Raw genomic sequence first — 26,276 nt, 5'->3', positions numbered from 1 at the left:
TGACGGCGAATGATACGATGTATACGGAGGTTGGTGGGGTGGTAGGTGAGAACCAGTGGGGTTCTGTCTTGGTGGCGGTTGGAGGAGCGGGGCTCAAGGGCGGAGGAGCGGGAAGTGGAGGAGATGCGGTGGAGGGCATCGTCGATCACGTCTGGGGGGAATCTGCGGTCCTTGAAGAAGGAGGCCATCTAGAATATGGGATGGCATTTTTACAGGGGGCAGGGTGGGAGGAGGTGTAGTCCAGGTAGTTGTGGGAGTCAGTCGGTTTATGTAGATGTCTGTGTTCCATTTCTATCTCGGGCGCCACGTGGAGGTTGAACAGTTCATCAACTTTACCAACACCTTCCACCCCGACCTGAAATTCACCTGGACTGTCTCAGACTCCTCCCTCCCCTTCCTAGACCTTTCCATTTCTATCTCGGGCGATCGACTCAACACAGACATCTACTATCCTCCATCGCCAGAATATAACAACATGACGGTTGGAGAAAGAGCGCCTCATCTTCCGCCTGGAACCCTCCAACCACAAGGGATGAACTCAGATTTCTCCAGTTTCCTCATTTCCCCTCCCCCCACCTTGTCTCAGTCGATTCCCTCGAACTCAGCACCACCCTCCTAACCTGCAATCTTCTTCCTGACCTCTCCACCCCCACCCCACTCCAGCCTATCACCCTCACCTTGACCTCCTTCCACCTATCACATCTCCATCGCCCCTCCCCCTAGTCCCTCCTCCCTACCTTTTATCTTAGCCTGCCTGGCACACTCTCCTCATTCCTGATGAAGGGCTCTGGCCCGAAATGTCGAATTTCCTGTTCCTTGGATGCTGCCTAACCTGCTGTGCTTTAACCAGCCACACATTTTCAGCTCTGATCTCCAGCATCTGCAGACCTCACATTTTAGTGCAGGGAGATGACTGATGATGTGAACAGTGCGGGGTGGGTGGTCAACAGTGTGAACAGTACAGACAGAGCTGGGGGGTGGGGGGAGGGGTGTCTGATGGTACGGGACAGTGATTGATGGTGTAAAGTGGTACCTGATGGTGTCTGATGGGGTGGAGTCGTGACTGACAGTGTGGACTGTGAGGGGTGGTGTCTGACGGTGGGGGGTGGGGGCTGACAGTGGGGGGTGGGGGCTGACGGTGGGGGTTGGTGTCTGACGGTGGGGGGGTGGGGGCTTATGGTGCAGAGTGGGGGCTGACGGTGAGGGGGTGGTGACTGACGGTGGGGGGCGGTGGCTGACGGTGGGGGGGGTGGTGACTGACGGTGGGGGGTGGGGGCTGACGGTGCAGGGTAGGGGCTGATGGTGAGGGGGTGGGGGCTGACGGTGGGGGGTGGGGGCTGACGGTGTGTGACAGTAACTATGACATGGACCTCAGAAAAATAGCAAACAGTTGGAAGGAAAGTCTAGATTTCAGGTGGACTTGGACCAGTCAGGGAGAGGGGAGATGGGAGATGGGAGATGGGAGATGGGGAGATGGGAGAGGGGAGATGGGAGATGGGGAGATGGGAGATGGGGAGATGGGAGATGGGGAGATGGGAGAGGGGAGATGGGAGATGGGAAAGGGGAGATGTATGGGAAGATTGAATATAAAACGTCGAACATAGAACCGTGCAGCACAGTACAGGCCTTTCAGCCCTTGATGTCGTGCTGACCTTTTATTCTGCTCTAAGATCAAACTAACCTACATACCCTTCATTTTACTGTCATCCATGTGCCTCTCCGAGAGGCAGCCAAATGAACCTAACACATCTGACTGTCCTACCAGTGCATTCCTCGTACCCATGCACCCACCACTCTCTGAGTAAAGAACTTACCTCAATATCTACCCTAAACCTTCCTCTTATCACTTTCTCATGACAGAAATTTCTGCCCTGGGGAAAAGTCTCTGAGTATTTACTCTATCTATGCTTCACATCATCTTGTACACTCTAACAAATCACCTGTCACTCTGCATCGCTCCAATGAGAAAGATTGGGGGAATCCCATTCCTGTCATGTGATGCTTTGCCACATGACACTTGAAAACTTCCTGTACACATCCACCTCGTCCACTGCGATCATTAACCCCCTTCATTCCTTCATCAATGCTCTTCATTATGATGATTGTGCAATGAAAGCAAATTTAGTCCAACTCAGTCCCCCCCCACCCCCGCTGCGGTGAGGTTTCTGTATGGACATTGACTGCAATGTGACACCTGCTGCACATTCACTGAGGAACTGCAATGTGAATTTTTTTTATCTTTTGAACTTAGCACTATTGTAATCATAACCAGAAGATTGTTAAACATGAGTTGAAGTGTGTCTGAGATGTTTCCTGAGCCAAGGCCCAGGGAATGATGTTCAGAATGCAAGACTGAATGTCATGAAAATGGTTCAAATTCAGCTAAATTTTCACTATAAAACTTGCCATCCCTTTGCAGATGTGAACGAGTGTGAGACTATCGAGGGTGTCTGTGGCTCTGCAGTCTGTGAGAATGTGGCTGGTTCATTTTTCTGCCTTTGTCTGGATGAAAACGAAGAGTTTGAACCGAGGACAGGACGGTGCAATCGACGAACTGTCCAGGGTACCTGTAATGGCTGCTGTATCGCTGCTTTCCTCTCTGTCTAGACCAGGGTAATATCTTCCTCTTGGGAAAGCCGTACTGAGGTGTGCACACCAACTCACACCTGTACATTAGTGACATCTCTGTCCGGTTCAGCCAAGCCCAGAATCTCTGTACAAAGCAGCTCAAGAAACGAGTGAGAGCATTGATGCGATAAATGTGCTTTCACTGAAAAAGTTAAGAATCACACACCACCAGGTTATAGTCCAACAGGTTTATTTGGAAGCACTAGTTTTCGGAGCCCTTTCTAACCACCTGATGAAGGAGCAGCGCTCCAAAAGCTAGTGCTTCCAAATAAACCTGTTGGACTTTCACCTGGTGGTGTGTCATTTTTATCTTTGTACGCCCTAGTTCAACACCAGCATCTCCAAATCATCCCTGAAAAGGTCGTAGTTCATGATGAGTGAACAGATTATTGACCAAGAGCCCTGCTCCAAATCAGTATCCAATGGGACACTGAGGATCTACACAGTGGGGATGGCGAGGAGGAGAGGGAATCCTAGCATAATGTGTTTCCTCAGACAATACAATACAGGTCAAGATACGCAGGTATGGGCACACACAGATCACGAGTGAGAGGAGAGAATGTACCAGGCAGAAACAACTGAGAATGGATCAGTAACGTTGGTGCTTTGTTCAGTAATCTATGTTCATCAAGGAGAATTGATCCAGAACCTGCCTTCAATACTCAGCTCCAAGATTGAAGATAGGAGTTTGAACAGAAGGAGGGAGGTAGCTGCTGACAGTTTGTATTTGCTTGAATTCACTTTTGGGATTGGTGTTTGAGACAGAAACAATATGAACTTTGGGGATTAAATGGAATTCAAGGAGATAGACAATCTCTAGAAATCAAAGTGGGTAAGTCCCAGTATGAACTCGAGATTGATTGACACATGGTCCTTTGTACAAATGGATGGGGTAGTGTCAGTGAAAGGGAGAGCGTCGCAGGTTTACTGGTGCTTTGATGCTCCTTACCTTCTGCCTCTGCTGCCTTTTCTAGGTCGGCCGATGGGAGAGACCATGAGGGAGGAGAACGAGTGCTACTACAATCTAAATGATGTGCAGCTATGTGAAAACATTCTGGCACGGAATGTCACTAGACAGGAATGCTGCTGCACTGTGGGTGAGGGCTGGGGGAGAGAATGCCGAATCTACCAATGTCCTGTCCCTGGCGCAGGTTAGTGTGTATGCGTGAAATTGAAATTAATGTTTACCATCACTTATTAATCTTTACCATAACTTGTTAACTTTTACTATCCCTTTTTCATTTTTACTGTCGTCAATTAACTCATACCATCACTTGTTCATCTTAACCATCAGTGGTTTACTCTTACTGTCACTTGTGAATCTTTACTGTCAATTGCAGAACCTCATGTTCCTGTGTCTAAATGATTTCCCTCTCGTATCTCTTTCAGATGAATATCAGTCTCTGTGTCCTCAAGGGCAAGGATTCCTCTCCATTCCACAGTCATTGTTTGGAAGGAACTACAAAGGTGAGTTCACAGGTGGGAATAGTCTTTGAACCTTGGAACCTGGAGAGTTGGAGCACGATTCTTGATAATCTGGGAGAGAAACTCTCTGTTTGAAAATGCTGTTCCTAGTCCCATCAGCAGCGGAGGTCCTGATGGTCATTCTATGACATATTCCTCTCACTTGCTCTATGTTAAAAATAAAACAAGTAAACTGTTCAGCACATCAGGGCTGCTCGCCATTCAATAAGATGTCATAGAGTCATAGAGATGGACAGCACGGAAACAGACCCTTCGGTCCAACCCGTCCATGCCAACCAGATATCCCAACCCAATCTAGTCCAACCTGCCAGTACCCGGCCCATATCTCTCCAAACCCTTCCTATTCAGATACCCATCCAAATGCCTCTTAAATGTTGTAATTGTACCAGCCTCCACCACTCCCTCTGGCAGCTCATTCCATACACGCACCTCTGGTTAGCAAGGTTAGATCTCACCGAATACAGGGAGTACTTGCCATTTGGATACAGAACTGGCTCAGAGGTAGAAGACAGAGGGTGGTGGTGGAGGGTTGTTTTTCAGATTGGAGGTCTGTGACCAGTGGAGTGCCACAAAGACCGAAACTGGGACCACTGCTTCTCATTACTTATATAAAAAATTTCCATCCTGAAGACCTTAGTAACGACTTACTTCAGTCATAATCCCTGCTCATACCTGTTCTTGCAGCCCTGTAGAGAGACCATTCAAAGTGCAAACACAATATTTCTCGGTACATGAATGACAATCAGGCTCCTTCACATTGGTCGCTCTGACTCAAAGAACAAAAGAGAGCCACAAACTTGTTCAAAATGGCATGTTCCACTTGCAAAACCCCATTTTGCCACAGGATGGCAGCAACGTAGTAGCAATCTGATACTGTCAAATACCTACAGCATCTCGACCAAATGGAAAGATTCATTCACTGAGCCATAGAGATGTACAGCACAGAAACAGACCCAGCCCATATCCCTTCAAACCTTTTCTATTCATATATCCCTCAAAATGCCTTTTAAATGTTGCAATTGTACCAGCCTCCACCACGTCCTCTGGCAGCTCATTCCATACACGTACCACCCTCTGTGTGAAAAGGTTGTCCCTCAAGTCCCTTTTAATTTTTTCCCCTTTCACCTTAAGCTGTATCTTCTGGTTTTGGACTCCCCAACTCTGGCGAAAAGACTTTGTCTATTTATCCTATCTATGCCCTCATGATGTTATAAACCTCTAGCCTCTGACACTCCAGGGAAACAGCCCCAGCCTGTTCAGCCTCTCCCTATGGCTCAAATCTTCCAACCCTGGCACGATCCTTGTTTCTGAACCCTTTTGAATTTAACAACATTTCTCCTATAGCAAGGAGACCAGAATTGTATACAATATTCCAAAAGAGGCCTAACCAATGTCCTGTACAGCCGCAACATGACCTTCCAACTCCTGTACTCAATACTCTGACCAATAAAGGAAAGCATACCAAACGCCTTCTTCACTATCCTATCTACCTGCGACTCCACTTTCAAGGAGCTATGAACCTGCACTCCAAGGTCTCTTTGTCCAGCAACACTCCCCAGGACCTTAACACATTAAGTGCATAAGTCCTGCTCTGATTTGCCTTTCCAAAAAGCAGCACCTTGCATTTATCTAAATTAAACTCCATCTGCCACTTCTCAGCCCACTGACCCATCTGATCAAGATCCCATAGTAATCTGAGGTAACCTTCTTCGCTGTCAATTACACCTCCAATTTTGGTGTCATCTGCAAACTTACTAACTATACCTCCTATGTTCACATTCCAAATCATTTATGTAAATGACAGAAAGCAGTGGACCCAGCACCGATCCTTGTGGCACTCCACTGGTCACAGGCCTTCAGTCTGAAAGGCAACCCTGGACCATCACTCTCTGTCTTCTACTTTTGAACCAGTTCTGTATCCAAATGGCTAGTTCTCCCTGTATTCCGTGAGATCTAACCTTGCTAATCAGTCTCCCATGGGGAACCTTGTCGAATGCCTTACTGAACCCCATATAGATCACATTTATCACTCTATCCTCATCAATCCTCTGTGTTACTTCTTCAAAAAACTCAATTAAAATCGTGATTTACCACACACAAAACCATGTTGACTATCCCTAATCAGTTCTTGCCTTTCCAAATACATGTACATCCTGTCCCTCAGGATTCCCTCCAACAACTTGCCCACCACAGAGGTCAGGCTCACCGGTCTATAGTTCCCTGGCTTGTCTTTACACCCTTCTTAAACAGTGGCACCATGTTTGCCAATCTCCAGTCATCCGGCACCTCACCTGTGACTATCGATGATACAAATATCTCAGCAAGAGGCCCAGCAATCACTTCTCTAGCTTCCCACAGAGTTCTCGGATACACCTGATCAGGTCCTGGGGATTTATCCACCTTTATATGTTTTAAGTCGTCCAGCACTTCCTCCTCTGTGAGATGGATCTTTTTCCAAATGTCACTATTTATTTCCCCATGTTCTATTTCTTCCATTTTTTTTCCACATTTAACACTGATGTAGAATATTTGCTTTCTATTTCCCCCACCTCTTGCCATTCCACACAAAAGTGGCCTTGCTGATCTTTAAGTGGGCCCTATTCTCTCCCTAGTTCCCCATTGGCCTCAATGTATTTGTAGAATCCCTTCAGATTCTCCTTAGCCTATTTGCCAAAGCTATCTCATGTCCCCCTTTTGCACTCCTGATTTCCCTCTTAAATATACTCCTACTGCCTTTATACTCTTCCAGGGTTTCACTCAATCTCTGCTGTCTATACCTGAAATATACTTCTTTCTTTTCCTAAACCAAACCACCAATTTCTCCAGTCATCCAGCATTCCCTACACCTACCAGCTTTTTCTTTCACCCTAACAGGAATATACTGTCTCTGGACTTTCGTTGTCTCATTTTTGAAGGCTTCCCATTTTCCAGCCATCCCTTTACCTACGAACATCTGCATCCAATCAGCTTTTGAAAGTTCTTGCCTAATACCGTCAAAATTGGGCCTTGTTCAATTTAGAACTTCAACTTTTAAATACAATCTATCCTTTACCATCACTATTTTAAGACTATTAGAATTATGGTCGCTGGCCCCAAAGTGCTCCCCCACTGACACCTCAGTCACCTGCCCTGCCTTATTTCCCAAGAGTAGGTCATGTTTTGCACCTTCTCTAGTAGATACATTCACATACGAATCAGAAAATTTTTTTATACACACTTAACAAATTCCTCTCCATCTAAACCCTTAACACTATGGCAGTCCCAATATATGCTGGGAAAGTTAAAATTTCCTACCATAACTACCCTATTATTCTTAAAGATAACTGAGATCTCCTTACAAGTTTGTTTCTCAACTTTCGCTGAGTATTAGGGGGTCTACAATACAATCCTATTAAGGTGATCATCCCTTTCTTATTTCTCAGTTCCACCCAAATAACCTCCCTGGATGTATTCCCAGGAATGTCCTTCCTAAGTACAACCATAATGTTATCCCTAATCAAAAACGCCACTCCCCCTCCTCGCTTGCTTCCCTTTCTATTCTTCCTATAGTGTCTATACTCTGGAGCTTTAAGCTGCCAGTCCTGTCCATCCCTGAGCTACGTCTCTGTAATTGCAATGACATTCCCAATCATGCCCTGAATTCATCTGCCTTCCCTATTGGGCCTCTTGCATTGAAATAAATGTGGTTTAATTTATCAGTCCTACCTTGCTCTCTGCTTTGTCCAAGTCTGCCCTGGCTGTTCGACTCGCTCCCTTTCCCAACTGTACCAGTCTCAGATTGATCTCCTTCTTCACTATCTCCTGGGTCCCACCTCTCTAATCCCCCCTCAATCACCCACCCACCTCCACCCCGTGCCACCTTACTACTTTAAATCCTCCTGAGCAGCTGTAGCAATCTCCCTGCCAGTATATTAGTCCCCTTCCAATACAAGTGCAATCCGTCCTTCTTATACAGGTCACTTCTACACCAGAAGAGATTCCAATTGATACAAAAATGTGAATCTTTCTCCCCTGCTCTAGCTCCTCAGCCACGCATTCATCTGTTCTGTCCTTCTATTCCTACTCTCACAAGCTTGTGGCATCAGGAGTAATCTAGATATTCTAACCCTCGACGACCTCCTTTTTAAATTCCTGCCTAACTTCCTATATCCTCTCCTCAGAATCTCATCCTTTTCCTTTCCTATGTCGTTAATTCCAACGTGTACAATGACCTCCTGCTGGTTTCTCTCCTCTTTGAGAACATAAGATATAAGAGTGAAAGTAAGGCCATTCAGCCCCCTCTGTCACTTACCCGCACCCTTTAGATTAGATACAGTGTGGAAACAGGCCCTTCGCCCCAACAAGTCCACACCGACCTGCCGAAGCACAACCCACCCAGACTGCATTCTCCTACATTTACCTCTTCACCTAACACTACGGGCAATTTAGCATAGCCAGTTCACCTAACCTGCACATTTTTGGACTGTGGGAGGAAACCAGAGCACCAGAGGAAACCCACGCAAACGCGGGGAGAATGTGCAAACTCCACACAGTCAGTCGCCTGAGCCGAGAATTGAACCCAGGTCTCTGGCGCTGTGAGGCAGCAGTGCTAACCACTGTGCCGCCCTTGCGAGATCAAGAGTTTATCAATCTCTGCCTCGAAGATCTTCAATGTCCCGGCCTCCATTGTGCTCCATGGCAATGAATTTGACAGGCCCACCACGCTCTGGCTGAAGAAATGTCTCCTCATTTTTTTTAGATTAGATTCCCTACAGTATGGAAACACATCCTTCGGCCCAACAAGTCCACACCAACCCTCCGAAGAGTAACCCACCCAGATCCATTCCCCTACCCTATATTTACCCCTGACTAATGCAATTAACATTATGGGCAATTTAACATGGCCAATTCACCTGACCTGCACATCTTTTGGATTGTGGGAGGAAACCGGAGCACCCAGAAGAAACTCATGCAGATGCGGGGAGAATGTGCAAACTCCACACAGATAGTCACTCAAGGTTGGAATCAAACCTGGGTCCCTGGTGCTGTGAGGCAGCTGTGCTAACCACTGAGCCACCATGCTCCCCTCATTTCCGTTCTAAATTGACCCCCTCCAATTCTAATGCTGTGCCCACTGGTCCTAGTCTCCCCGCCTAACGGAAACACATTCCTAGTGTCCACCTTTTCTAAGCCATGCATTATCTTGTAAGTTTCTATGAGATCTCCCCTCAACCTCCTAAACTCTAATGAATACAATCCCAGGATCCTCAGCCGTTCATCGTATGTCAGGCCTGCCATTCCAGGGATCATCCGTGTGAATCTCCGCTGGACACGCTCCAGTGCCAGTATGTCCTTCCTGAGGGGTGGGGACCAGACTTGGATACAGTTTTCTAAATGGGGTCTAACTAAAGCTTTATAAAGTCTCAGTAGCACATCACTGCTTTTACATTCCAACCCTCTTGAGTTAAATGACAACATTACATTTGCTTTCTTAACCATGGACTCAACCTGCATGTTTACCTTTAGAGAATCCTGGACGAGCACTCCCAGATCCCTTTGTACTTCGGCTTTCTGAATTTTCTCACCGTTTAGAAAATAGTCCATGCCTGTATTCTTTTTTCCAAAGTGCAAGACCTCGCATTTGCTCACATTGAATTTCATCAACCATTTCCTGGAGCACTCTCCTAAACTGTCTAAGTCTTTCTGCAGCCTCCCCACCTCCTCAGTACTACCTGCCTGTCCACCTAATTTCGTATCATCGACAAACTTCACTAGAATGCCCCCAGTCCCTTTATCCAAATCATTAATATATAAAATGAACAGCTGCGGCCCCAACACTGAACCCTGCGGGACACCACTTGTCACCAGCTGCCATTCCAAAAAAAGATCCTTTTATCCCAACTCTCTGCCTTCTGTCAGACAGCCAATCCTCAATCCATACCAGTAGCTCATGTCGAACACCATGGTCCCTCACCTAACTCAACAGCCTCCCGTGTGGCACCTTATCAAAGGCCTTTTGGAAGTCTAGATAGATAACATCCACTGGGTTTCCTTGGTCTAACCTACTTGTTACCTCTTCAAAAAATTCTAACAGGTTTGTCAGCCATGACCTCCCCTTACTAAATCCATGTTGACTTGTTCTAATCCAACTCTGCAGTTCCAAGAATTTAGAAATCTCATCCTTAACAATGGATTCTAAGATTTTGCCCACAACCAAGGTTAGGCTAATTCGCCTATAAAATTCCATCTTTCATCTTGATCCGTTCTTAAACAAGGGGGTTACAACAGTGATTTTCCAATCATTTGGGATTCCCTGACTCAGTGCGTTTTGAAAGATCATAACCAATGCCTTTGCTATTTCCTCAGCCACCTCCCTCAGAACTCTAGGATGTAGCCCATCGAGGCCAGGAGATTTATAAATTTTTAGATCTTTTAGCTTTTCTAGCACTTTCTCTTTTGTAATGGCTGCCATCCTCAACTCTGCACGCGACTTTCCTTAGTTGTTGGGCGATTACTTATGTCTTCCACTGCGAAGACTGACATAAAGTATTTATTAATTTCTTCAGCTATTTCCTTATCTCCCATCACTCGCTTTTCAGCATTAATTTGGAGCGGCCCAATCTCTACTTTTGCCTCTCATTTGTTTCTCATGTATTGAAAGAAACTTTTACTATCATTTCTAATATTACTGGCTAGCCTACCTTCATATTTGATCCTCTCCTTCCTTATTTCTCTCTTTGTTATCCTCTGTTTGTTTTTGTAGCCTTCCCAACCTTCTGATTTCCCAGTGCTCTGGGCCACTCTTTGGCTCTCTCTTTTACTTTGATACATTTCCTGACTTCCTTTGTCAGCCATGGCTGCCTAATTCCCCCCACCCCCCGGATAATCTGTCTTCTCTTTGGGATGTACCTCTGTACTGTGTCCTCAATTACACCCAGAAACTCCTGCCATTGTTGTTCTACTGTCTTCCCCACTAGGCTCTGCTTCCAGTCGATTTTCATCAGTTCCTCTCTCATGCCTCTGTAATTATCTTTATTTAACTGTAACACCATTACATCCGATTTTGCCTTCTCTCAAACTACAGACTGAACTCTACCATATTATGATCGCTGCCTCCTAAGTGTTCCCTGACTTTAAGATCTTTTATAAAATCTGGCTGATTACATAGCACCAAGTGCAGAATAGCCCGCTCTCTTGTGGGCTCCATCACAAGCTGTTCCAAAAAGCCATCCATGAGTTCCCTTTCTTCGGAACCACCGGCAACATTATTGATACAGTCCACCTGCATATTGAAGTCTCCCATGATCACCGTGACCTTACCTTTCTGACATGCCCTATCTATTTCCCAGTACATGTTGCACCCCTGGTCCTGACCACTGTTAGGAGGTCTGTACATAACTCCCATTATGTTTTTTTTTGCCTTTGTGGTTCCTCAATTCCACCCACACAGACTCCACATCATCTGACCCTATGTCATTCAGTGCCATAGATTTAATTTCATTCCTGACTAACAAGGCAACTCTACCCCCTCTGCCCACCTCCCTGTCTTTTCAATACGTTGTAAATCCTTGGATGTTTAACTGCCAGCCCTGAACCCCCTGCAACCACGTCTCTGTGATGCCTACCACATCATAATCATTCACGATGATTTGTGTCATTAATTCATCTATTTTGTTACAAATACTACGAGCATTCAAGTACAGCTTCTTAATGCTAGTTTTCTTATCCTCATGATTTCCAAAATCCCTAGTAATATGTCCTAAGTTATCCTTCCTTTTTGCTTCATTCCGAGTCTGCCTTGAACTTAAACCTTGCACACATGCTAACCTGCTGCTTATCTTTCTACTTGACTCCATACTCCCTGTTGCTTTCCCTTTCTCTTCCCCCCACCGACTCAGAAGTTTAAAGTCCTAGTGACCATCCTATTTATCCTTTTTGTCAGAACACTGGTTCTGGATCAGTTCAGATGGAGACCGTCCCATCGGAATAGATTGCTCCAGTTCCAAAACTGATGCCAATGTTCCATAAAATGGAATCCCTCTTTCCCACACCAATCTCTTGGCCACGTGTTTACATCCCTAACTTTCGTATCCCTCTGCCAATCAGCACATGGCCAAGAAAGTAATCCAGAGATTATGTCCTTCGAGGATCCGTTCTTCAATTTCCTTCCTAATTTCCTCCTAATTTCCTTCCTTGCTTGATAACCCCCAAACAGGTCCTCCTTCCTCACCTTGCCTATGGTGTTAGTGCCAATGTGGACCACAACAACTGGATCTTCTCCCTCCTGCTCCAATATCCTTTCAAACATTCTGCACCCTCTCTGAGATATCCTTGATCCTGGCACCAGGGAGGCAACACACCATTCTGATGTCTCACTGTCGGCAGCAGAAATGTCTGTCTGTGTCTCTGACTAGAGAGTCCCCTAACACAATCGATTGTTTGGAACCTGACATACCCTTCGTTACATTAGAGCCAGTCTTGATACCAGAAACCTGGCTGTTCACGCGACATTTTCCTGAGAGTCATCATCCCCTATATGTTCCAAATGGGCATACCTGTTTGAGATGGGGCTAGTCAAAGAAGATTCCTGCATTCCCTGCTTCCCTCTCCTACCTTTCCTGGGGGTCACCAATCTACTTGACTGTATCTGCAGTGTATCTCCCTTCCTATAACTGCCATTCATCACATCCTCCCACTCTCGTAAATTCTTCATTGGCTCTAACTGTCACTCCAACCGATCCATGTGATTTGATTGGATTTGCAACTAAACACACTTCCTGCAGACATAATCATCAGTCACATGGAAACTCTCCCTCAACTCCCACATCCAACAGGAAAGGCACATCACTCTACTAAAGGCCATCTCTGCACCTTAACAATCTACAGACTCAGAAAATAGCATAGCCTTGCTGCTCTACAAAATACTGCTCCAGGCTAACTTAGTATCTATGTTTTATATTTTCAGATAATCAAGACACAGATTTCAATAAAACATAAAATCGAGAAAAGAACTCACTCTTCTCACTACTGTAGATTTACAAAAAAGAAAATAGTAAGGTTACACTTTTAAAAAAGCCATTTAGCTGCTCCCCTGCTGTGAACTCTCCCACACAGATTCGTCCAAGGTCAGCTGTGAATCTTGCTGTTTGTTAATTTTTCTTAGTCAACTTTGATGTCCAGAGATACTTGAACCAAAGCAGCAGAACAGTTAGCTGTGCAGATGCATGGCAGGGTCAAACAGCAGTGCAGGTTTATTTCTCTATTTGATTCACTCCCCATGTGGTCACAACTTTTGTCTGTTTTCCTCCTTTTAAAAATACCGTTGTTTTGATCATATTTTTTGCCCAAGTTCCAAAACAATACAACAGCTTATAAAACAGTAATTACTGCTCCTAGAATTTGAGGAAATCAGCTCCAACACTGAAAAATGCCTCAAAAAAGGAGCAGTTCTTACAGCCACAGTTTCTTCCCACCCTCCATGGGGTGTTACGGTGGTTCAGTGGTTAGCACTGCTGCCTCACACTACCAAGGACCCAGGTTCCACTCCAGCCTCGAACGACTGCCTGTGTGGAGTTTGCATGTTCTCCCTGTGTCTGTGTGGGTTTTCTCTGGGTTTTCCGGTTTCCTCCCACACTCCAAAAATGTGCAGATTAGGTACTTTGGCCATGCTAAATTGCCCATGTGTTTCGGTGTGTGTAGGTTCGGTGCATTAGTCGGGGTAAATATAGGTTAGGGGGAATGGGTCTGGGCCAGTTACTCTTCAGAGGGTCAGTGTAGACTTGAAGGGCCTGTTTCCACATTTTAGGGATTCTATGACGATTCTCTGATCTTCTCTACCTCCATCTTGGATTACCCAGAATTCATTGTACAGATTCATTTCCTGATTGTAGTAATAACCTTGGATGGGGTTACACAGTGAGTGTCATTTACCTCGGATAACCACTGATCCTGAGCATTTACACAGTGAGTGATGCTGACCCTGCTGAATAAGCACTGACATTGCACATTGCGTGACCCTGACTCTCTACAATTATACAGTGAGTGACCCTGATCGTGTACAGTTCCACAGTGAGTGACCCTGACCCTCTTGAATAAACTCTGACCCTGTACAGTTACACAGTGAGTGACCCTGACCCTGTACAGTTACATAGTGAGTGACCCTGACCCTGTACAGTTACACAGTGAATGACCCTGACCCTGTACAATTACACAGTGACTGAACTTTACCCTGCTGAATAAACACCAACTCTGTACAATTACACAGTGAGTGACACTGACCCTATACAGTTCCACAGTGAGTGACCCTTACCCTGCTGAATAAACACTGACTCTGTACAATTACACAGTGAGTGACACTGATCCTGTACGGTTACATTGTGGGTGACCCTGACCCTGCTGAATAAACACTGATCCTATACAGTTACACAGTGAGTGACCCTGATCGTGTACAGTTACACAGTGAGTGACCCTGACCCTGCTGAATAAACCCTGACCCTGTACAGTTACACAGTGAGTGACTCTGACCCTGCTGCATAAACACTGATTCTGTACATTTACACAGAGTGACCTTTACTGTGCTGAGTAACGTGTAACTGAGTTTGCCGTAATCCTTTAACCGTCTGTTCATTTGGTTCCCTTGCTCACAGATGCTGATGAATGTTCGTTGTTTGGATCTGAGGTCTGTAAGAATGGCGTCTGTGTGAACACAGTTCCTGGTTATTCCTGTTACTGTCCAACTGGCTATTATTATCACTCCATCCGGCTGGAGTGCATTGGTGAGTGTTGGTTTAAGGATGCAAGAGAGGACTAGAGCTGAGTGTCGCGGAGAGTCAAGATAGAGAGACGTCAGGAGAGACACGGCATGTAGGATGTCTGTCTTCCAGCTTATGATCTATGCCCTGGTAACTCAGTGACTCTGACCCAATGTGTACTTCCCTTGTAAGCAAACCAATCACTCAAATTGTATTTCCCCACTTCTTCTCTATTCCACTATTGCTTTTCCCAAATTGTCTTATTCAAAATCAGTTTCCTGATTTGTGAAAATTTGTGCCTCAGGACTTTCACTAACCATAAATTTGAGGCGTTGTTGGCCAGACAGTTTGAGAATTCCATGGATCATCCTTGATTGACCTGACCCCATGCCATCATAAATTGGAAGAGCCAGCCACACAGCATCTTCTGATTGCCCTGATGCCAATCCATGTTCCCTCAGTGATTTGGGTACAGGGTGTGGTGCTGGAATGAGAGGAGGGGATGGTGGGTGGGGAGGGAGTGTTGAAATCGGGCTTGGAGTTGCAGTCACTTGACTGACAGACAGACAGAGTGTGTTACTGAGAAGCCTGCCTTGAAAGCCAATTGGCTCTGTGCTGGACTGTGTTCCCCCAAGTCTTGTAGCTCAGAAGTGTACCAACACAGAATGGGGAAGCAGCTTTGGCTACAGCATGTCCTAGATTCAACGTGCCTGTCTCCCCTGTACCCTGACAGATAATGATGAGTGTGAGGAAGAGACAGCCTGTGATAATGGCGAATGCGTGAACACAATTGGATCCTATTACTGCTCATGTCAACCTCCTCTCATTCTCGATGTGACACTTCGGCGGTGCATCTCAAACAGCAGTGAGCAGTTTGGTAAGTGGCCAATTTTGCACTGGTGTTAGCCTATGTATGGGAGACAGAAACATCAGTGATTCCATCCTGAATACAGTCCTGAATACAGTGGGCGGCACGGTGGCACAGTGGTTAGCACTTCTGCCTCACAGCGCCTGAGACCCGGGTTCAGTTCCCGACTCAGGCGACTGACTGTGTGGAGTTTGCACGTTCTCCCCGTGTCTGCGTGGGTTTCCTCCGGGTGCTCCGGTTTCCTCCCACAGTCCAAAGATGTGCGGGTTAGGTGAATTGGCCATGCTAAATTGCCCGTAGTGTTAGGTAAGGGGTAAATGTAAGGGTATGGGTGGGTTTCGCTTCGGCGGGTCGGTGTGGACTTGTTGGGCCGAAGGGCCTGTTTCCACACTGTAAGTCTAATCTAATCTAATCTATTCGTCTGGGTACTGGTACAGGACTCTCTTGATCTGGATATCAGTTCGGAGCATTATTGATCCGGACGCTGATAATGAACCCTCTCGATCTGTCCCTGAACCAGATACTGGTTATAATTCCCCAGATACTGTAGACTATGATCCCTCCCCCTCCCCAAGACAGACGGGGCAGGATTGGGGATCCCCTCCATGGAACTCAACCTCCAAGCTCCACCCCCCCCTCCCCCACTCCTGGGTTTGAGGACGATGGACTCCCAGCATCATTCCCATCAAAGCCTCCTAGTGGCACTGGGTCGTTGTGGGAGTGGGGTTCTGTGGATGTAATCAGGGAGGTTTGAGACTGGAATCATAGCTGGATCAGTCTGAAGGACACAGGGGTCACTTACGACGGATTGAAATTCCCAGATTCCATAAATCCCATTTGGTGGTTTGGAACTTGGGCTCACAGGTTCACAGACCAGATCACTGAGCGCAATCCACAAGGGAACAGCAAATTAAATTCATGCTTTACAATTTTAATTGTTCTGTTCTGTCAATCTGACCATTCTTCCTCGCCCCCTCCCCCTACTCCTTTGAACCCCCACTCCCTCATGCCACTCACTCCCTTACCATCCCCTCCCCTCCCTCAAATCCACTTTCTCTCCCTCTTCCTCTTCTAACCCTCTGTCTTTCTTCTCCCCCTCTCCCCCTTTCCCCTCCCCCTCTCCCCCTTTCCCCTCCCCCTCTCCCCCTTTCCCCTCCCCCACTCCCCCTTTCCTCCCCCTCTCCCCCTTTCCCCTCCCCCACTCCCCCTTTCCCCTCCCCCTCTCCCCCTTTCCCCTCCCTCTCCCCCTTTCCCCTCCCACTCCCCCTTTCCCCTCCCCCACTCCCCCTTTCCCCTCCCCCACTCCCCCTTTCCTCCCCCTCTCCCCCTTTCCTCCCCCTCTCCCCCTTTCCCCTCCCCCTCTCCCCCTTTCCCCTCCCCCTCTCCCCCTTTCCCCTCCCCCTCTCCCCCTTTCCCCTCCCCCTCTCCCCCTTTCCCCTCCCCCTCTCCCCCTTTCCCCTCCCCCTCTCCCCCTTTCCCCTCCCCCTCTCCTCCTTTCCCCTCCCCCTCTCCCCCTTTCCCCTCCCCCACTCCCCCTTTCCTCCCCCTCTCCCCCTTTCCCCTCCCCCTCTCCCCCTTTCCCCTCCCCCTCTCCCCCTTTCCCCTCCCCCTCTCCTCCTTTCCCCTCCCCCTCTCCCCCTTTCCCCTCCCCCACTCCCCCTTTCCTCCCCCTCTCCCCCTTTCCCCTCCCCCTCTCCCCCTTTCCCCTCCCCCTCTCCCCCTTTCCCCTCCCTCTCCCCCTTTCCTCCCCCTCTCCCCCTTTCCTCCCCCTCTCCCCCTTTCCCCTCCCCCTCTCCCCCTTTCCCCTCCCCCACTCCCCTTTTCCCTCCCTCTCCCCCTTTCCCCTCCCCCTCTCCCCCTTTCCCCTCCCCCTCTCCCCCTTTCCCCTCCCCCTCTCCCCCTTTCCCCTCCCACTCCCCCTTTCCCCTCCCACTCCCCCTTTCCCCTCCCCCTCTCCCCCTTTCCCCTCCCCCTCTCCCCCTTTCCCCTCCCCCACTCCCCCTTTCCTCCCCCTCTCCCCCTTTCCCCTCCCCCACTCCCCTTTTCCCTCCCTCTCCCCCTTCCCCTCCCTCTCCCCCTTTCCCCTCCCCCTCTCCCCCTTTCCCCTCCCCCTCTCCCCCTTTCCCCTCCCCCTCTCCCCCTTTCCCCTCCCCCTCTCCCCCTTTCCCCTCCCACTCCCCCTTTCCCCTCCCCCACTCCCCCTTTCCCCTCCCCCTCTCCCCCTTTCCCCTCCCACTCCCCCTTTCCCCTCCCCCTCTCCCCCTTTCCCCTCCCCCTCTCCCCCTTTCCCCTCCCCCTCTCCCCCTTTCCCCTCCCTCTCCCCCTTTCCCCTCCCACTCCCCCTTTCCCCTCCCACTCCCCCTTTCCCCTCCCCCTCTCCCCCTTTCCCCTCCCCCTCTCCCCCTTTCCTCCCCCTCTCCCCCTTTCCCCTCCCCCACTCCCCCTTTCCCCTCCCCCACTCCCCCTTTCCTCCCCCTCTCCCCCTTTCCCCTCCCCCACTCCCCTTTTCCCTCCCTCTCCCCCTTTCCCCTCCCTCTCCCCCTTTCCCCTCCCCCTCTCCCCCTTTCCCCTCCCCCTCTCCCCCTTTCCCCTCCCCCTCTCCCCCTTTTCCCTCCCTCTCCCCCTTTCCCCTCCCTCTCCCCCTTTCCCCTCCCCCTCTCCCCCTTTCCCCTCCCCCTCTCCCCCTTTCCTCCCCCTCTCCCCCTTTCCCCTCCCCCTCTCCCCCTTTCCCCTCCCCCTCTCCCCCTTTCCCCTCCCTCTCCCCCTTTCCTCCCCCTCTCCCCCTTTCCCCTCCCCCACTCCCCTTTTCCCTCCCTCTCCCCCTTTCCCCTCCCTCTCCCCCTTTCCCCTCCCCCTCTCCCCCTTTCCCCTCCCCCTCTCCCCCTTTCCCCTCCCCCTCTCCCCCTTTCCCCTCCCTCTCCCCCTTCCCCTCCCCTCTCTCCCCCTTTCCTCCCCCTCTCCCCCTTTCCCTCCCCCACTCCCCTTTCCCCTCCCTCTCCCCCTTTCCCCTCCCTCTCCCCCTTTCCCCTCCCTCTCCCCCTTTCCCCTCCCCCTCTCCCCCTTTCCCCTCCCTCTCCCCCTTTCCCCTCCCCCACTCCCCTTTTCCCTCCCTCTCCCCCTTTCCCCTCCCCCACTCCCCTTTCCCCTCCCTCTCCCCCTTTCCCCTCCCTCTCCCCCTTTCCCCTCCCCCTCTCCCCCTTTCCCCTCCCTCTCCCCCTTTCCTCTCCCTCTCCCCCTTTCCCCTCCCCCTCTCCCCCGTTCCTCTCCTACCCCCTTTCCCACCACACCTTTTCCTCTTCCTCTTTCACTACCTCTCCCTCATCTTCTCTCCTTCTCCCTCTCCCTCCCTCTCCCTTGCCCCCCACCCTCACAGATGTGCACATGGCTCTCTGTTGGCAGGAGGTGACTGTGAACCTGTTGTGTAAACGGCCTTTCCTGGAGAGACAGACCACATACACAGAATGCTGTTGCCGCTATGGAGAGGCCTGGGGAATGGACTGTGCCCTCTGCCCTGACAGGAACTCAGGTAACTCTGACCCCTGACCCTGACCCCGACTACGGACATGTGTCCTATGACCCTAGCAAAGTGAGGATCAGCTTTTGGAGAGGATGAGATGCCTAAATGTGAGAATGATGAATGATTGAGTTTCAGACACTAAACTTTGTCTCTCTCCACAGAGTATCACAATGAGTTGTGTAATTACCTGAGTGTACCCCTGGGTGAAGATGAGGGCTTTTCTCAAGGGCTGGAATATGAAAACTATGAGCTGCCAATCGGGCCTGAATTCCCTCCAGATTCCCTCAGTCGTTATCGCCCACGAGAGTATGTCCCCATTCCACCCCAGATTGGAGATGGGAGCGATTACAGACTTCCAGACCGCGAGCCGTTCCTGCCTCGGGACTCCCTGCCTAGGCGCCCACCATACGACTCCCGCCAGCTGCGCTCTGGGACGGCCTACAGGGGGCAGAGCTCATCCAGCCGGCGTCGCTACCAGCCCCGAAGCAGGCAGCTGGGACAGGGCTACAACACCCGAAGCATCCACACAGGTGTCACTGACTCAGAGTCTGCCCAGCCCTGGCATCGCTACCAGCCCCGGGAACCTGTCCGAGCTGCTCCAGAATTCCAGTCTCCCAACCTCCCTCTCCTTGTCAGCAGCAATGAGGAATATGACAGTAAGTAATGTCTCCAGTCACTGACACTGACCTATCAGCACGCTCTGTCACCCTTGCTCCCCTCACCTCATCTCTCCTTAAATATTTTCACGTACCTCATTTCTGCAGCTAAACACAACTAGTCCCCACTCCACTCCTCAATCCCCTCATCTCCCCTCCATCCCCTCTCAATCCCCTTTAAGTCTCACCCCCCCATACCCTCCTCATTCCCATTACTCTCCCCTACCCTCACCCCATTTCCTGCCCTCCGTTCCTCTTACCACTGCCTTGTCCTCCTCCCAGTCTCTCCTCTGCCATTGGACACAATCTCATGCTTATCCCTGGGTCAGGATTTTTCACAATCCCGTTCGGACTATCACAGTCCGACCATTTAGTTTGTACTTCTGTGGTAAGCTCTTTGCTTCCAGCTGCAGCCGGCACTGAGCTGGATGAAGACGGATGAAGGTTCAGGAAATTCCACGTCATTGACAAACGCAGGGCAACTTTAATAATTTACTGGAATTAAATAAGGAACTGTGGAAACCAGACAATAATGTACACACTAACGTTGTCCATCTTGATTCTCAGACCAGTTCCAGCGTTATGAGGGTCTACAAGCTGAGGAATGTGGGATCCTGACTGGCTGTGTGAACGGGAAATGTATCCGTGTCCCTGAAGGGTTCACCTGTCACTGTGATGATGGTTATCAACTCGACATGACCAAAATGGCGTGTGTCGGTATGAGCTCTGGGGCCTGTGTCTGGTGGGAGAATATGGGCCCAACACGGGATGGAGGAATGATGGGCACACTGTGAGCATTATGGTCCTGGATACAGTAGGGAGATTATGGTCCCAGGGTACAGTGGGTGGGGATACGGGCCCCAGGTACTCTGGAGGGGATATGGACATTGGGTAGGGTGGTTGTGGGCAGTATATAGGCACAGGTACCATGGAAAGGATATGGTCCTGGGTATACTGGTAGGGTTATGGACACAGGGTACAGAAAGAAATGTGAGACTTAGTGATTTTTGAGAAGAATTGTAGCTGAGGTTGATGATATGGATGTAGGTTAACTCACTGAGGTTGAAGGTTTGTTTTCAGATGGTTCGTCACCATGACTAGGTAACATCATCAGTGAGTCTCTGGTGAAGCGCTGGTGATGTGTCTCACCTTTCTATTTATAGGTCTTGGTTTCTTAAGGTGGGTGATAGTTTTGGTTCCTGTTTTCAAGGGAAGGTAGATAGGATCTAAGTCGATGTGTTTATTGATGGAGTTCTGGTTAGAATGCCATGCCTTTAAGAATTCGCATGCATGTTTTTGTTTCTCCTGTCCTGGGATGTGTGTGTTGTCCCAGTGAAAGCGTCCTTCTTTGTCGTATTAATAGAAACTAGTGAAAGTGCGTCATGTCTTTTGGTGATTTGTTGGTGTTCATGTGGTCCTGGTGGCAAGTTTCCTGCTAGTTTGTATGTTTCTTCTTTTTTACAGTTCTTGTAAGCTATTTTGTAAATTACATTAGTTTTGCTGGCAGTATCAGATGGATCGTACAGGTTCATTAGTCACTGTTTAAATGTGTTGGTAGGTTTGTGGGCTACCATGATGCCAAGGTGTCTGAGTAGTCTGGAAGTCATTTCTGATATGTCTTTGATGTACATTATATTGGACAAACTAGCAGGAAACCTCCCAACAGGATACAGGAACACCAGCTGACCACCAAAAGACACAACTTACTATCACTAGCTTCCATAAATACCGACAAAGAAGGACACTACTTTGACTGGGACAACACATACATAGAACAAAGAACAAAATTTACAGCCCAGGAACAGGTCCTTCGGCCCTCCAAGCCTGAGCTGATCCAAATGTACTGTCTAAACCTGTTGGTCAATTCCTAAGCATCTGTACCCCTCTGCTCCCCACCTACTCACGCATCTGTCCAGACGCATCTTAAAAGAATCTCCCGTGCCTGCCTCTACCACCTCTGCTGGCAATGCGTTCCAGATACCCACCACCCTCTGTGTGAAGTACTTGCCGCGAGTATCCCCCTTAAACTTTCCACCTCTCACTTTGAAAGCATGACCTGGGGATTTGTCCACCTTAATAACCTCTATTCTACCCAACACATCTTCCCTACTTATGCCAAGGTGATCCAGATTAATCAAACTTCTATCTCTAATCTCCAGATTCATCATGTTCCTCTCCTCAGTGAACACTGATGCAAAGTAATCATTCAGAATCTCATCCATTTTCTCAGGTTCAGCACAGCCTTCCTTCATTATCCTTTGGTGGACCAATCCTTTCTCTCGTTACCCACTTGCTTCTTATGTAAGAATAAAATGTTTTGGGATTTTCCTTAATTCTGCTCACTAAAGCTATTTCATGACCCCTTTTAGCCCGCTTGATTCCTCGTTTAAGACTTGTCCTACTCTTCCGATATTCCTCCAGGGCCCGTTTATTCTTAGCTGCCTAGACCTTATGTACGCTTCCCTTTTCCTCTTGGCTTCCATGGTTCACAAATCTTGCCCTTCCTATCCTTTGCCTTCAATGGGACATGCCTATCCTGCTCTATCTTTAACCTATCTTTGAAAGCCTCCCACATCTCAAATGTGGACTTCCCTTCAAATACCTGTGTTCAATCCACATTTCCCAGCTCTTCCCTAATTTTGATATAACATACATAGGACAGGCAAAAAAAGACACAGATGAGAATTCCTAGAGGCATGGCATTCTGACCAGATTTAGACCACATCTACCTTCCATTAAAAAAAATGGAAATTACATCCCCCACTTTAAGAAACCAAGATCTATAAATAGAGAAGTGGGACATACCTCCAGCGTTTCACCTGAGGCTCTCACTGATGATGTTACCTGGTCGTGGTGACGAAACATCTGAAAACAAACCTTCCAGGTCAGCTAGCTAACTTACATCCAGAAATGTGAGAGTGTTGACACTGGGGGAGGGGGTCTATAGGAATGAGTAAGGGGCAGAAATCTTGTTCAGGATGGGGGCTGATGTGGTACTGGGGTGTGACATTGGGGGAGGCAAGGTAAATTTGGGGCATGGAGTTTGGTATAGTTATAGAGACAGTGGGGACAGAAATACCTGATCTAGAGGAGTGAGGTGGAGGAGTCAGTTCAGAGCCAGATTCACATGGAATACTCCCTCCCTCTGGCACAGAACCAACAAGGGACTGGATTCTCCCCCTCCCTTCAACAACATTCCCTGCTAGCCACTGAGCCACTGTATGGGGTGGTCTGAGGTGGGGCATCTGGGTGGGGTTAGAGGTGTGGTCTGTGGGGTTTGTAGGTAGGGGCTATCTGGGATGTGTGGTCTAGAATGGCTGTGTTGCAGTGGAGTGGGGAAGGTGGCTTGTGTGGGGAGTGTTGGCTGTGTGTCTGGGAGGGTTGTTGGGGAAGGTGTCTCGAATGGGGAGGGTGCATTTCGAATGTTGTATTTCCTGCGTTTCCTTGCTCCAGACTAAAACTTTGTCTATTGGTCATAGATATAAACGAATGTGATGAGGTGGATGACCCGAAGACACTCTGTAGAAATGCGAAGTGTGCAAACACCGATGGTTCTTACCGTTGTATCTGCTTACGGGGTTACGTGTTGTCACGGCAACCCAACTACTGTGTCCGAGTGGAACGGAGAGCATGAGGAGAGCAGGCCTGTGAAACCAAAGATTCAGACTAGCAATCAATTCCATGTTTATCAGACAAGGGGAGTGTTGTAGAATAAGAGGGTGGAAGGTATTTATTTAATTGCTATTTAATTGATATTGGACAACACCAGGGAAGGAATGTAATAAATGGCCAGCCCCATGAAATGAGATGGACATTCCTGAAATTGTGCCATTCAGGCTCTCTTCCCAAATCTTTAAGCAGGATCTGTTGAGCTTCAATCCAATGGCTGGAAGATTCAGTCCCATTCCCTCACATAGCGAGGAATTTGGGATGACTTTCTCAATCACAAAAGCACATATTTCTAAAGATCCAGGTGTCATTTGAAATACCTACTAGTCTGATTTTATAAAATGTTGCCAGTCACTGTGTTGCCTTACCCCTGAGAAGATCCTGCCCCTCAGAATAATAATTTTTCTGACTGAGTAACTGTAAAATTTAGCAGGGAAATAAACCGAAAGAACCCCACCTGCAAACCTCCTTCCCTCCTGTGCTGTCCTGCTGTACCCAGCACCACAACAATCCTTCAATGCCTCTCATTCACTCCGAGACAGTGAAGGTGATAAGCTAATCAACAGTGAAAGGCGCACCATGATGAATGACCCAATAGCCCGTGGTGTACACCGGATGGTGATGAGGTGTGGGAGACTGCACTGATTTCCTCCTTCTAGCCCAGGGGATGTTAAACATCCAACAGCATCAGGACGTGCAAAGTAAGCATCAGGTAGAAACGTGATCTGGTAGTAGTTCATCAGCATCTCACAGAGAGATCACTGAAACACTGGTCTTGCAGAGATGGTAAAGTTTGCCGTAATCTGATTGGCATTTGAGATTAATCCTCGTTAAAGTGACCTGAGCTGACATTTCCCCCAGTTCTAATCACTGAATATGGATCCTGGAACTTGATTCAAAAGTGTGAACATCTCTATGCTCTTTTGACACCTTTTTTTAAATCCCACCTGCTCCTAATCACATTCTCTCTCTGACTTAGTGCTCATCTTCCTATGATGTGTAATGGGGCAGGTTCTACAATGAAAACAGCATGATGTTGTAAAATGATACCATTCCTTGTCCCTCCAATCCATATTGAGTCCATCTTGAGATTCTGACAAATTAAGCTTGCTCCTTCCTGACGTTCTGCTTCTTTATCTTCTTTTCTCCTTTTTTTCAAACAGCGAATCTTCGTTAGATCTTGCATTTTCACCTTGGTTGCAAAGCTGAATGGGGGTTAGGATTCCCATAATGAACCATGGGTCCAACAGTTAAATACATGACCTTGCCTCAGAGGCTGCTGAACTTTCATCAGCCAACTTCCCTCTGATTCCCCCATTCAAAGATGACCATATATTTATACCACCACAACCAATCCTAAACTTTATATTATCACTTTTATCTAACTAGCAGACCAGAATAAGGAACAAAGTGATGACTTTCCAGATGGATAATCTCATCATTAATCCCTGTGTAAAACAGCATCAAATAAATCAGCAGCATTGAGACAAGCCTGTCTCTCTCTTGCCCCTCCTCCCCACAGTCCCTGTTCCCTAATCGTGGCTCGATCTGTTAGAATGCTGTTCTTGTCCTTGGCACTCATTATTCCTGCAGGAAAGATAATTTACATTTCTTTTGTAACATTCTCTGTGCTGAGATCAAAACATTGGGAGCCAAACCGGTTTTTGGAAAAAATTCCAGAAATAATGTTCCCAACAAAATCCAGAAAGAGTAAAACTGAGACGATTATTTTCAATCTGAAAGGGGGTGCGGGGGTGTTTCTCCATGTTTGCTCTCCACAATCTGTGCTGGTCAGGCTCTTTATGCGATCGATGAACTTGGTCTGACACTGTGCCTTGTCCACATTTTGCCACAATTTAGAATAGCTGAGATATTGTTGGGCAGCTCCTCAAATATCCCACAAGCTTTGCCACTTGTGATTGTGGTACTGATATTCTTGTACTTGTGCTATAAAGCTACATATTTTCTCCATGTTTATGAATAGTGAGGGCATTTTTTTACACTTTTGGTTTGTTGTACTGTTTCTCAACTTTTTTTTAATCTGCTCACATTAAAAGCCAAAATAAAATATGTCCGAAATATTGCTTTAGTTTTTAATGAAGCTGAATTTGATCTGTTCGCATCACAAAGATCAAGGGAGATTTTTAACATTGGCAAGATGTTATTTTCCCATTTGATTTCAGGATGTAGACAGTACTAATTTATTATTCACGCCTAGTTACTCTGACAAGTTAATGGGCTTTCTGCTCCTGCTTGTGGTTTCTGGTGAGTTGATTTACTCAGACACTTGATGAGGAAATGGAGTGAAGTTATGGCCAGACTGGGTTGAGGTGGCAGATTTTGTAAGGACCGTGAGTGAAGTTAGTTGGAGTTTTAAACGACCAACAAATTTGGTGGTCACTTGGCTTTCTGCTGCCAATGAATAGATCCAGATTTATTGAAATAGTTTCACAATTCTCCCTCATCTCTTGGTTGGATGGTTGGTATTTTATGGGTTAAAGTTAGTTTCCACTCTGGATTCCAATCCAGTTTCTAACCCCCACACTTCCTGCAAGATGTTGTGTAGACTGCTTCAGGCTCAGATCCTAACATTGGAACTAACACTCTTTAAGAGCAGCATTGTTGATTAATGATATTAGTTAAGAGTGGATCTTTGCTTGTGCTTATTTTCTGCCCTTCCTCGATTGAGTTTTTATTGTGATGTAAAGACGCAGGAAACATGT

The 26,276-nt window shown here is 47.9% G+C and overlaps 1 protein-coding gene across 1 annotated transcript in view; it reads left to right on the top strand.

Moving 5' to 3' along the window:
- Positions 1 to 25,632, top strand: part of LOC132836795 (latent-transforming growth factor beta-binding protein 1-like) — a 97,285-nt gene extending 71,653 nt beyond the window's left edge. The window contains exons 18-26 of the mRNA XM_060856265.1: positions 2,420 to 2,563; positions 3,603 to 3,779; positions 4,018 to 4,095; positions 14,739 to 14,867; positions 15,577 to 15,720; positions 19,085 to 19,237; positions 19,390 to 19,884; positions 20,452 to 20,601; positions 23,364 to 25,632. Coding sequence (XP_060712248.1) covers positions 2,420 to 2,563; positions 3,603 to 3,779; positions 4,018 to 4,095; positions 14,739 to 14,867; positions 15,577 to 15,720; positions 19,085 to 19,237; positions 19,390 to 19,884; positions 20,452 to 20,601; positions 23,364 to 23,518 — 1,625 coding nt within the window. The 3' untranslated portion in view covers positions 23,519 to 25,632. The remainder of the gene's footprint in view (positions 1 to 2,419; positions 2,564 to 3,602; positions 3,780 to 4,017; positions 4,096 to 14,738; positions 14,868 to 15,576; positions 15,721 to 19,084; positions 19,238 to 19,389; positions 19,885 to 20,451; positions 20,602 to 23,363) is intronic.
- Positions 25,633 to 26,276: the final 644 nt, after the last annotated feature.

The sequence above is a fragment of the Hemiscyllium ocellatum genome, chromosome 47, assembly GCF_020745735.1.
Source record: "Hemiscyllium ocellatum isolate sHemOce1 chromosome 47, sHemOce1.pat.X.cur, whole genome shotgun sequence".
Taxonomy (NCBI): Eukaryota; Metazoa; Chordata; class Chondrichthyes; order Orectolobiformes; family Hemiscylliidae; genus Hemiscyllium; species Hemiscyllium ocellatum.
This window is presented reverse-complemented; position numbering and strand designations above follow the sequence as displayed.